This window comes from Trachurus trachurus (genome assembly GCF_905171665.1).
Source record: "Trachurus trachurus genome assembly, chromosome: 20".
NCBI classification, from domain to species: domain Eukaryota; kingdom Metazoa; phylum Chordata; class Actinopteri; order Carangiformes; family Carangidae; genus Trachurus; species Trachurus trachurus.
In genome coordinates this window covers 2,849,843-2,862,573 of record NC_139911.1, presented here as the reverse complement: position 1 = coordinate 2,862,573, position 12,731 = coordinate 2,849,843, and the positions used below count along the sequence as shown (strand labels likewise).

General features: G+C 41.7%; 1 protein-coding gene across 1 annotated transcript in view; it reads right to left on the bottom strand.

The window, feature by feature from the left end:
• The window catches only part of zcchc2 (zinc finger, CCHC domain containing 2), a 33,526-nt gene extending 23,117 nt beyond the window's left edge, over window positions 1–10,409 (bottom strand). Inside the window, exons 1-4 of the mRNA XM_083995136.1 lie at window positions 10,004–10,409; window positions 9,004–9,687; window positions 2,723–2,846; window positions 1,694–1,764 (exon numbers count right to left, since the gene is read on the bottom strand). Of these exons, the coding sequence (XP_083851262.1) occupies window positions 1,694–1,764; window positions 2,723–2,846; window positions 9,004–9,687; window positions 10,004–10,228 (1,104 nt within the window). The 5' untranslated portion in view covers window positions 10,229–10,409. The remainder of the gene's footprint in view (window positions 1–1,693; window positions 1,765–2,722; window positions 2,847–9,003; window positions 9,688–10,003) is intronic.
• Between the last annotated feature and the right edge of the window lie 2,322 nt (window positions 10,410–12,731).

Sequence of the window (12,731 nt, the reverse complement as noted above, 5' to 3'; positions counted from 1 at the left end):
CACACACCCAGAGGGGGAGGGTGATGCCAAAGCCTGAGTCACCGGTGTGTGTGAAGCCTGTTGTGTTGTGTGTCTGTGGACAGTGAGTTGTGGAGTTGTGTGATGTTTTCTGAGCCGACTGTGACTCACTATTAAATAATAATAAACCCTGACAAGCTGCTGAGACTGTAGAAACCTCCCAGCACCACCACAACCACTGTTTGGTTTGTTGTTGTTGTTTTAAAGGGATATGCCAACATTTTTTTTTTCGTGTCTTGCCTCACTCCCGAGTCCATGACCAGCAGATAGACACCATCCTTTCCACTGTGCGTGCAGTAACAAGGGAGATAGAGCCGTATCGCCCGTAATTAGCTTAGCTCAAACACTGGAAGTGTATGGGTAGTGTTAGCCTGCCTCCTACCCGAGCCGAAATCAGCAGTCAGAAGCTGGTTTCATTTTAGCTCTAAACTCTGTAAATATATCACTTTATCAACATTTCAAACATGTTTAGGAGAGAAAGTAGCCGTTTAGATCAGCAGTGTGTCGTTAATTTGTCTAAATACCAGCTGTTTACAATTTTGTTCGGACGAATTCGGCGCTACTCAAGCTAGCCGTTGTGACCAACGCACTTCCGGTTACTTTCACAAAATAAAAACGCCCGTTGCCCTTTACATACAGAAAACCATGACGATAGAATTTGTGCTTTTACTTTGAAACAGGAAGCTAACCTACCCTCGATGTAGCTAGCTTGAACCAAAATAAACCGTCTTAGCTTGAACCCTCCGTTTTGACCGATCTCGTCCTGTTAGCGGCATTTGACCGCTCAAGATGCCTTACCGGAGAGTTTTGTCAGCTCTGAGACGAAGATCGGCCCGCCGGTTTCCCTTTAGAGTTGCTGAAGAGTTTATCTGATGACTTTAGGTGGAGGCAGGCTAACACTACCCATACACTTCCAGTGTTTGAGCTAAGCTAATTAGCGACTTTAGATGAAGGCATGCTAACACTACCCATACACTTCCAGTGTTTGAGCTAAGCTAATTACGGGCGATACGGCTCTATCTCCCTTGTTACTGCACACACACTCGAAAGGATGGTGTCTATCTGCTTGTCATGGATTTGGGAGTGAGGCAAGACACGAAAAAAAAAATGTTGGTGTATCCTTTTAATAAAATAGGGCATCAGCAGGACGGTGTGTAGTGTAGCACACACACCGTCCATCTGCTTGTGTGTTTGTATATTTGGACTAGAGAGTGTGCGCTCCGTGTGTTTTAAAAGTTTAACTCTATTAAAATCTGATGAGTTTTAACACTACGAGGGTTTTTAACAAAGCTTCTATTGTTACGCTGCACAATCAGGCAAACTGTTTGTTTTATTCTCCAAATGCAGCGAACTGGCTAAAGACCAACGCTGAGAGCACACACACACACACACACACACACACACACGGGAAGGCGTTAGCAGCAGAGCGGAAAGCAAGAATGTGTGTGTGTGTGTGTGTGTGTGTGTGTGTGGTGTCCCGCAGGTACACTACAGGAAACACCAGACGTAACCACAATAATCAGCCTCAGTGTAAACAGATTTACTGAAGTTGAGATCACTTAGATAAACACACTCCATCACACTTAGTCTGGACCTTTTAGCACAGCAGCGCGTGTGTGTGTTTGTGTGTGTGTTTGTGTGTGTGTTTGTGTGTGTTTGTGGTGGTGTTACGTACCTCAAAGTTGTACTCCTTGTCTATTCTGGTCCGGGTGATGCCCCGGAGCACGATTCCCTCTATGTGAACTGCTGCAGCGACAGAGAAGCAGAGACGAGCTGTTACTAAAGGACTCTGCTGCTGCAGCAAGGTGCATATCAACTACACTCACACATCAACTGAATGTCGACTTAAATACGTTATTACAGTGTCTATTATGAATCAGCAGCGGGATACAGGAAAATGTGAGGAGGCTTTAATGTCACTATGCAAAATGACAACATAAAAAAAAACTTTATAAATGGCAGGAAAAATGAAAATAACAAATCTAATTTTCAGACTACTACGGGATCCAAAAACGCTGACGTGTTGTACCAGCATTGAGATTGTTAAAGAAGAAGTGCTGTTTTGTTTTACAATCTGGACCTCATTTCTGGCATAAAATCCTGTGGTTTACTCACCCATATAACTTTGGTGTCATTAGGATCCTTCCGATGATATTTAGATCCATTCGAGAGTCGTGTATATCCATATAGTGGGAGTGATCGGGAGATGCAGCCTCTAAATAACACATTATCTGCCGCGAAACTGGCTCATTTCACTAATATTTTGTTATTAACTAGTGCTGTTCCACAAGAACACCGCCAGGTTCTATCTAGTCGCAGATGTGCAGCAGTTTGTTATTCTCTGGCCAGATGTTCCTCTCTCTGCCTCCACATCTTCCTCTAAAAAAGAGCCCCACATCCGTAGACTCTGGCTCAAGACGGTTACGACGTCCATCATATTCAAAGTCGTTGTTCACAACCTCAAAATCTCTATTCAGTCATGTTGCACAAAACAAGCAGCAGCTAGACGCTGCATCTCAATGCCCCGATCACTCCCACTATATGGATATAAGCGATCCCAATAATAATAATCCCAATGACACCACAGTTATATGGGTGAGTAAACCACAGGATTTTATGCCAGAAATAAGGTCCAAAAAAAAAAAACAGCACTTCTCCTTTAATGACTGTTTTGTGCAGCACACACAGTGTTTTTCACATTTACCTTCTCTCTGTGCTGCTGCCCAGCGGCTCGAGCGTCGGCCCGGACAGGGAGGATGAGGAGCTGTGCACTCTCCCAAACCAAGAGCCGGGGAAGACAAGTAATCCACCTTCTGACCTGGTAACTCCTGGGAAATAAAGAAAATACACCAGGTTAGTTTATGCCCCATAATGGTTTGTTGATTAGGTTTATTATAGAAGCACATAATGACCTTTATTTATTATTTCCATGTGAATATGAAGCTGCAGGTCTCAGTTTATTCTGGTTTATTCAGTGAATGGGTCACAACACAAGGCTATTTTATATGAGACATAATGAGCAGCAAATATAGTGTGTGTGTGTGTGTGTGTAACATAAATACCAAAGGAAACAGAATAGTAACAGTGATAATTCATTCATATAAACAAACACAACCTGTGGGATTTCAAAAAAAGGCGACTATAGCACAACGGTCCATCTGAGGATCCAGCGGGCCGGAGCGAGGAGCGAGGAGGAGACCGTGTGTAAGCAGCACGACGACAAAGCGTTTGTTAGTTAGTTACCACTGTTTTTTTTTGCGGACCTCTCTCTCTCTCTCTCTCTCTGCCAGACCCGACAGTGCCGACTGCCGAGGTCCAGACACGGAGCATCTCTCTAAAAATGGCAAGTGTGATTTTATTAAGAGCCGAGCATCTTCACCAGGCCAGGCCCTGACTCACTATGATGTCACCTCCCCCCCACGGATTCATCTGGAACAGAGACACGGCCCCACAGGGCCGAGCTTTAAAGGTACACTCACTATAACACAACAGAGAGAGAGAAGGGTCCTCTGGTTTAGCACTTTTTATTCTCCTTTAAAACTCCTCACTCACTGACCAAAGTCTAACTTCAGTGTCTAATTTTTTAACTTCCATCACATCTTAATTACTCGAGATGAACTCTCCAGGTCTGGTCTCTCCTCCTCTGTGTCGCTAACCCTCCTCTCCTCCATGTGCATTTGTTTCCAACAACGAAGCCGGTGAGAAATCAATCCATGTAGCGGTGGATAACGTTATTTATCATCTACCATGTCACCATGTGTATATCTGTGTAGTCTTATCTGTCATCAACAAGAGATTACGGGTTAGCGCGTTACGTTTGTGTGGCGGTGTCGCCATGGAGACGAGAGCTGGGACACCGGGTCGGAGGCTCTGATCTTACTGTGTGTTGACACCAAAAGCTTCCAAAGCGTCAAAAACGCTCGAGGGTGGGCGTCAGACAAGACAGCTCCCAAAAGGGCAAATATTTTCAGCCGTTTTGGTCGCTTGTCACGTGACTGACGTCAAAATTGGATCGCGCTGGTCATTGGGGAGCCGAAATACAAAAAAAAGAAGAAAAAAAGGCAGCCGACGGACCTCTCTATTCTGACAGGTTGCCGCCGAACTGCGTCATAGCTAATTACCCTAAAGTTAACCAGGGTTCAACTTCTCGTCTGGTGACGCTTTGGAAGCTTTGGAAGCGCGGTGACGCCGGGCTCTCATTGAAAATGAATTGACTTCCGGCGTTTTGACGCTTTGGAAGCTTTTGGTGTGAACGCACAGTTACAAGGTTGGTTTTCAGCCAAGAGACGCTCCATTCTCCCTGGAACTAGTTACAAGTCATTGATTTAACCAGAACTAGGACTCTGGAGCTGGAGCTAAGGGACAAATCCTGCATAGTTCCTCTTTAAAATTGGGTGGAATCCCCTTTTAAAACACCTTAAATATAAAGAAAAGTACAAATTGCCACTCTGGCACTAAAACTTGCATTTCTAATTGCCCTTAAATAAAGCTTAACATCATATCTAGACCACCTGTGTGTGTCAGGCAGCAGCTACAGACCCACGCAGCCGAGGGTTTTGGTTTGTGTGTTGATGGGAAACTCTTGACACTCCAGAGTCAGAACTGTTTTGCATTCCTCACATGACTTCAGATTAGGGAAGTGATTTTCCATTCATATGTATATACACACTGACTGTATAGAAACTCATGTCAGAAAATAAGCACGGGGACCTTTGACTTCTTCTGAACGCTTGTACAAGCAAACATTAAGATCCTCTTTAAAGAACAAGACAAAACCAGCGGCTGTGATGTGTTTAAACTAAACTGTTGTCAATTATTTACTCAACAAAAATATCAATAGACGCCATATTATATTTCCTCAGTGGAAAAACTTCGTTGTGTTGGTGTTGCCCCCTTTAGCTGAAATAACTTCTCGTAGGCGTCTTGGATGATTGACAACCAGTCAGACAGTTGTGTGTGCGCTGCAAGTTTTGACCAATCTACTACTGTGCATAAACTTCCTTATGTTGCAAGATGCTTGAGGGTGCATGTTTTTTTGTGTGCATGCATGAAACGCCCGTTTAAACAAATCCTCCCACCGCATTTCAATGGGATTGAAATCCTGGCTTTGACCAGGCCGTTCTACAGTATAACCCTCCATTTCTCCTCCGTGAGCCCATTCCTTGGTGGATTTGCCCGTGTGCTTGATCTTTGTCCTGTTGGAACTTCAACTTTCAGGGACAAGTGGCCCTAACATTATCCTCAAGCACTCTCTGACTGCAGCGAAGCACAACTCCAAGAACAAGAAGAAGGAGAGGGATGGATCAATGGGTGTGAGAACAAACCAGAATCATAACATGATGCTGTTGATGCTGTTAAACAGGGGGTTCTTATGTAAACAGGGGTTCTTATGTATAAAGTAATTTGCCTTCCTGCATCTCTACCTATTTTTTTTTCAAAGTTATTTTGAGTTTAACTCACATTACCATACACATTCTACAAGAAGAAAGAATGATTTACACATTCCTTTCTGTAGGACCTCTGTTGCTAAATTCTCATTTCTCATTTCAAGGTGCAGTGCTGTGGAATGATATAAAACATCTTTTAGAATCATGTTTCTCTTTAAATACATTTAAAACCAAGCTCAAACAAGACTTACAGACCTAGTCACATCCTTGCATCATTGGGTTTTGTATGTTTTTTTTTTTTTTGCTATATATATACACACTAATGGTAAATGTTGTATTTTTATATCTGTGTATGAGACGAAGATATGCACTTGTGTGATTGAAGAGGGGGGGTACTGGGTGGGGAGGGGGGAGTAAAGTCTTAAGAAAAGTTATTCATAGGTTTAAAAGGGGAGGTCGCTTATAAGCCCATTGGGCTTTATGATCTTTCCTGCACATTTTTTGTCTTTTACTGATCTTGTACTTGTACTGATTGTATGTCTGTTAGTGCAAAACAAAACAAAACATTTCCACCAGCGTGTTTCAACATTATCTAGTGGAGCTGTGGCCAAGCAGCTCTATCTTTAACCCATCTGTCCAGAGCTCATTATTCCCAACGGTCCTGGTCTTCTGTCTATATGTCCCACTGGCAAACTGGTGTAGTAGTCTCGCTCTGATCTTCTTTTTGGACAGCGAAGGCTTTTTCCTGGCTTCGTTCCCAACGCCGGTTTAAATTTGTGCAATCTCTCTCTCTCTCTCTCTCTCTCTTTCTCTTGCTCTTTCTCTGTGATTGTTCGACGCAGCTTCTGCACTTTGACATCCACAGCTGCAAAGTTACCGGCAGAACCAGTGATGAAATTTTTAGGGGGGTTTCGTCGTGTAGCTAGTTGTTTTTCTTTGCATTGAATCTGTCTGTCCTTGGGCTGCCAGTGCTACACAAACACGCTTACAAAACTTCAGCCAGTAACTGTTATTGCAATGAACTGATCTATTGGCATTCAATCAAAGGCATCAGATTCAAACATTATGGTTCTGAAGGTGTGATGTTTGAGAATATCACCTATAATAATTGGAGCTGTTTTAAAGAGGATCAAATGTTTGCTCATTCAAAAACTTTTATAAAAATCAGCATTTCTAAGGGCTGAACATGGCTTTTCACTTTACAAATTGCTCAAATAACGTCACAATCAACAAAAAAAGTAAAGTCTTTGTTAAAAAGTTTTCTTTAAGCAAATCCTGGGCTGAATCGGTGCCTCTGATTTCACCCCCACACTTCAGATTTCTACGGTCTCGAGGGGTTTAATGTGAAGCTAATACAGTACAGTGATTCTTTTCACAGTTGACCTGAGGGGGAAGGAAACAGCTCTCATTAGTCAGATCAGCAGTTTGACTTAGTTTTGGAAAAAAAAACATTTAAATACTAAACTATTTCAAATACATACTGAGTAAATACTGAAGTAGGCCTACCGAAACCACCAGCAACTAGATATTAGTTATTAATGTGACATTTAAGTTTCAATTGTTGAGTTCAGGTATGTGTGTTTTACACTGCTGGTTTACACAACTTCAAAAACTCATTATAGTCATCATTAAAAACAAGTGTTACTGTATATATTAGTAATATGTGCTTATAAATAGCAAATATCATTATTAACACAGTAATAGTCACATTGAAAGTGCTTCACCTAGCTCAGAAAAGTCCCTTCAGATAATGTATCTTTTGACTTTGTATGTAAATATAAATTGAACCAGGGCTGTTCCCCTTTTTTTTTTTTACATGAAGTCACACATAGGCTACATATTCTCCAGGACACAGACAGGTACATCTTTCATTATGCCGTCTGATTTTTATTTAACTTCTAAAGCTTCAGTTTAAGGGGTTAAATGGGAAACAGCTGTGTAACAGGCAAAGCAACAGCTCATTCTCTGATATAGGCCTAACCTTGGCAGTTAACATTATAAATATTATTACTTATCATCATTATCAGCTATTAAAAGAAACTGGAACAGGTGCACATTTTCACTCAAGTCCTGTCAGGTTTGTTAACAGATAATTTAGCTGATATAATAAGTTAAACGAAGCTGCTGCTGCTGCCCCTGTTTCACTGGAGCACCAACCTCCATGCTAACATGCTCAGTTGCTCACAGAGCTACGAGTTCAACAGCACTTTGTCAAACACCTGCTGCTGCACAGTTATAGCTCAGAGCAGCTGGGAGAGCCGATCTGGAGGAGCTGACTGCTGCTGCTGCTGCTGCTGCTGCTGCTGCTGCTGGATAACTACACAATAATATCATCAGAGCAGCGTTTGGTATTTCATCTGGATGTGGCTTAAATTCAACCTCAACCTGGTGTAGTCCTGCAAGTATCTCCTAATGACGCCATAAATAGCTAACATTTAAACCTGAGTGGTGTTAACCAGCTGAAACCACTTAGCTGCTGCTGGCTAAGTGGTTAACCGGCTAATTTATGTAGGTTACCTAACTCTGTTAGCATGGACGTCAGCTCATTGCTAAAGCTCAGGGCTCCAGTCTGCCCCTAAATGGAGGCACTTTGCCCCTAAAATTTGAGACAGTGGAAGTAAATGTTTCATCTATGTGCAACCAGCAGGGCAGGTTTCCCATGGCCATTAGCCTTGTCATAGCCCAGCTTCCTAAATCACATATTGTGTCATTAGTTCCTCTCCCTGGTAAGAAATAGCTACACAGTGGCATGTGGTGTTTTAATAGCCATAAATAATAATAGAAGCATTATTCATGCCAGAATAAACATGTTAATAATCACCACAAGTGAATAATGGTGCTGAATGACTGAAATACCTTTTACTACTGTAACGAATGTGGGAATGGGGATGTCACAATTATAGATTCTCTTGGTACGATTATTTTCAGAGAAATAATCATGGTAATTATGATTATTTATGATGAATTAAAATGCCTAATATATTGTATCCTTTGCACCTTTATCTGTTACTGTTTGGTGCTGTTTTGTTTTTCTTTTGTCTTGTTTTCCTTCATGACTCCTATAAAGGTTTTGCACTTTTATACTTCACTTAATTTTTCACCTGTATTATTATTATCATCCTCTTACAGATTATTTATTTTTCAATTGCTCAATGAAAGTTAGAAGCTATGAGACTATCTTTTCGTCATCATATAAAGTGAGTATGTCACAGGGTGGGTAGATAGATAGATAGATAGATAGATAGATAGATAGATAGATAGATAGATAGATAGATAGATAGATAGATAGATAGATAGATAGATAGATAAGTTAAAAAGGGGTATGAATCATTAAAAAAGTGTATACTTCTTCCTACTCCTTTTTCGAACTTGTGTTTTTACAATAATACGCGCTAGAGCTAATGGGAAATGCAGTCTCAAAAACACTACCGCTTCTGTCCACAGGGGTCGCCAAAATCAACACAAAATGAAAGTTCTTTATAGGTGCTTTTTTTAAAAGACTTAGCTTCACTCTTTTCCAGATAAAAACAAAAGTTAAAGCAATTAGTGTGAAGATAGTGTGTTAATTTACTGCTGGTGTGGTTGTGTAGTTAGTTACCGTAGTTGCTGCTGCTGCTGTTGTAGTCCTAGTTGTTGCTGCTGCTGTAACGTTACTCTGTTGTTGCCGTAGTCTCTCCTCCAGAGCCAGCTCTATCTTGTCCAGCTGCCCTCGCACCGTCTCCCGCTGGTGGAAGTGGAAAGCCGGGTGGAGGGAGGCCATGGTGAAGAGCAGCGCCAACTGCTGCAGAGGTCCAGCGGCCGGGGTGTCGCAGCTCTGCTCCGGCTGCTGCTGCTGCTGCTGCTGCTGGAGGTGACTGTGGTGGTGGTTATGGTGGTTATGGTTGTGGTGGTTGCTATTGTGAAGGGAGTAGTCATAATTTTTGTAGAACAAGGCCTGGTCCACATGGCTCAGTATCCGAAACAGTATCCCTGCGCATTCCCTGCTGTCAGACCCGAGCAGGGACAGACACACCAGCAGCTTGGACCGGACCACCGGGTCGATCACGTCCGTCAGAGCAGCCAGGTCGGCCGGACTGTTCGCACGGAACTCGAAATCCCGTAAAACGTGGTAATCCTTCCGGGCCAGGTCCTCCAGATAGGAGCCCAAGAAGCGCAGCTCCAGCGGTTGGCACATATGGAGCAGTCCGCACATGAACTCGATCCGCTTGGCCGGGTTCAGGTGGAGGCCGAACCACTCGAAGACCGTCTCCTTGTCCAGCTGGGGCTCGGCTTCTGGGTGGACCTGGGGAATTAAATGAAATTAAAACAGGTTGAATTTTACATATATGGTTCACACACTCCCTGTCCACATATGTACCAAATTTTAGGTTGATATGTAGGCTAAAACTACTAGAGTTTTTCCCAAACAGTGTCCCTCCAGTGTGCCAAACCTATCCAAAACTGTCCAATTTGGCTAAAACGCACACTGCAAGATTTTATAGAGATTTATTTTCTTTTTTCCCAACAGATAACCTATTATATTGGGGCCAATCACAAACTTGCAGGCTTTAGGAACACCAGTTACATAAGTAAAATGCCGGCTGCTGGGTATAGTAGACCTGGTGGTGGTGGTGGTGGTGGTTGTGGTGCTGCTGGTTGTTGTTGGACCGCAGCCTCAGCGGTTCGTCCGGAGATCCCATAATATGATGATGATGATGATGATTTTGTTGTTGATCCAGTAATAATAATGACTCGTCCTCGGCCGCCGTCTCTTCTCCTCCTCCTCCTCCTCCTCCTCCTCCTCCGTCCTCGCCCGTTTTCATCGGTAGTTTCATTTTCAGCATTTTATCTCAGCGACTGAGGCTTCAGAGTGACGACGACGGATCGATATTATTATTATTATTAACCATTATTATTGAGAACTTTAAAGTCCCGCGGCAGTAACGATGGAAACAGAAGAGAACCGTGTTTTTACTACGAGCTGCTGATCATCGGACTGACGCGACGCGGCGACAGCACTGGAGCTTTTTCTGCTGCTGCTGCTTCTCCTCCGCCGCCTCATTTCCGGCAGCGGAGCGATACAACGCACAGCTGCGCTCTCTGCTGCCACCAGGCGGTTAGTGGCTGGTGGCGGTACTGCAACCCACACCACCAGGCAAAAAAAACAAAGAAAAATCACTTTTTTGTAAATATTTTCCAACTAAGTCCTGTTAAACAGAGCAAAATAAAAAAATAACACAGTGTTTTCAAACATCATAGTTGTATTTTGGACACTTGCATGAATTTACTTTGCACAGATTACTTGGAAAATTGGATATTGAGTGAGGGGCAGGCAATATAAGATGTATCTTCTCCCTGCTCCCTTCCAACCAATGGAAGAAATGTTGTGATGATATTGTCAAATTGTGAAATTGCCTTGGTTGGAATAAATAAAAAGAAAGAAAGAAAGAAACAGAATTATTTCTCCATCAGAGCCAGCCATCCTCTGTAACTGTTTTGGATAAAGGGGATAAAGCTGGGCCTCTCCAATAAGCCTGCTTGACCATATTTTGTTGTAACATATTTTAATACTTTACTTATTTATACTTGTATATATATATATATATACATATTACTATTATTAAAAAAAACAAAAACAGTATCTGCTCAGTTCAATCATAAAATCACAGGCTTGGGTTCCTCTCATTTCTTGTGTAGGACATGCTATCAGAATCAGGATCAGAAATAACTTTATTGTCCATTGCAAAAATGCTGTGGAAATTTGTCTTGGATGCAGCTCTCAGATATTCAAAAAAAAAAGACATGAAACAACAGAATTAACAACTACACAAAATGATTTGTTGATTTGTTGATATGTTATTCTTCCTGTAATAAATGTAGACTTACTGTTTTACTGTCTGTGCTTGTTTTTATATTAAATATCTCTAAAGGTCTCTACATATTATTATCCAGTGTGCACATGTAAGCTTTGGCGAAAGGCCCCTGGTTTTCTGTGATGTAGCGGTGTCATTTTATTATTAAACACCACTTGATTTGTTGATAAGAACTGTAATGAACAAACATCTTAAAAGTAGCTACATCTTGACACACACATGGCCTCTCACAGTTATTAGAGAAGGACCAGCCAGAGTTGATGTTATACTGTAGATGCGTGATGGAAATTCCCATGGAAATCTCCAAATAATCAAAGTTTTAAAACCAGCTGAGTAAAAAAAATATGCATTTAAGTGTTTTCCCCCTTGAATATAATTACAGTCCCTGAAGTATACTCAGATGCAGAGTGAGTCATTTCAGAGAAGTGTGTATTAAATCACTGGTGCATCATGGTTGCAAGTGGAAAATCTGAGGTTAAGTTTACTTAATCCTGAGGATAAATAATAACCTAAACCTCTAATAACATATTGACTTGATAATTTGTATTATCAATTTAAATCTGCAAAAATAACCAACAACTAGCATGACTTAAATATAGTATTGTAGTAATTATATTTAATTTATTCCCGTCTCTGTTTTAGCATCTGTGATTTAAGGAGGATAATGGTTTCAGGGATTCATACCTACTGTCTTGGTTGATGTGATTCAAGTAAATAGTGATGGTTTTTCACAGTCACTGAGGCAATGCTGCCCCCTGGAGGAAAACTGCATCAATTACACATGAAAGGAACAGAGTGGGTCGACAGACATCCACAGTGTGTTTGAAGATATTGGTCAATAAAACCAGATTTACCCAAGTGTTCTGTTGTTTATGTCAGGTCAGGAGGTCGAGTAAATATATGTATGAAATAGTCAATTTAAAGCTATAACTAGCTATAAGGAGTAAAAAAGAGAGATAGGATGGAGTTAGCTGATGAGTTCTATAACCTTTTTCATCCAGTGTTTTTACGATGAAACACTAATTTTCACTATAGTTGTGTGTTTAACGTGAAGACACATAGAAAGTGTATTCAGGAGAAGAGTGAAAGAATTTCAGATGCATACAAAAATTAAAAAGGAGAAACGTGCATCCTAGACTGGATTATATTGCTGCTTCCTTCCTCTTCAGTAAACACAGATTTGTGCTGTCCAGCCTCATCATGTGGTCTGGTTGGAGAGCAAAGAGAGCCACATTAATATTTTCAGTGGTCTTCTTTAAACTTGTTAACTCTCTGAGCTCTGAAAACTCCAGTAACAGCAGAGCTTTTACAGTAACTTGCACCAGGGGAGTAGCTGAGGGGTAAGAAGCTCCAACAGGGGGCAACACAGTTCAGACTTCCCTGTCTTTGTACGAGCAGCAGCTGCAGGGCCTCATCAGTGAAACAGAACTATCTAACATTTCTTTTAAAAGCATTGTTATCCGATCCAGCTGTT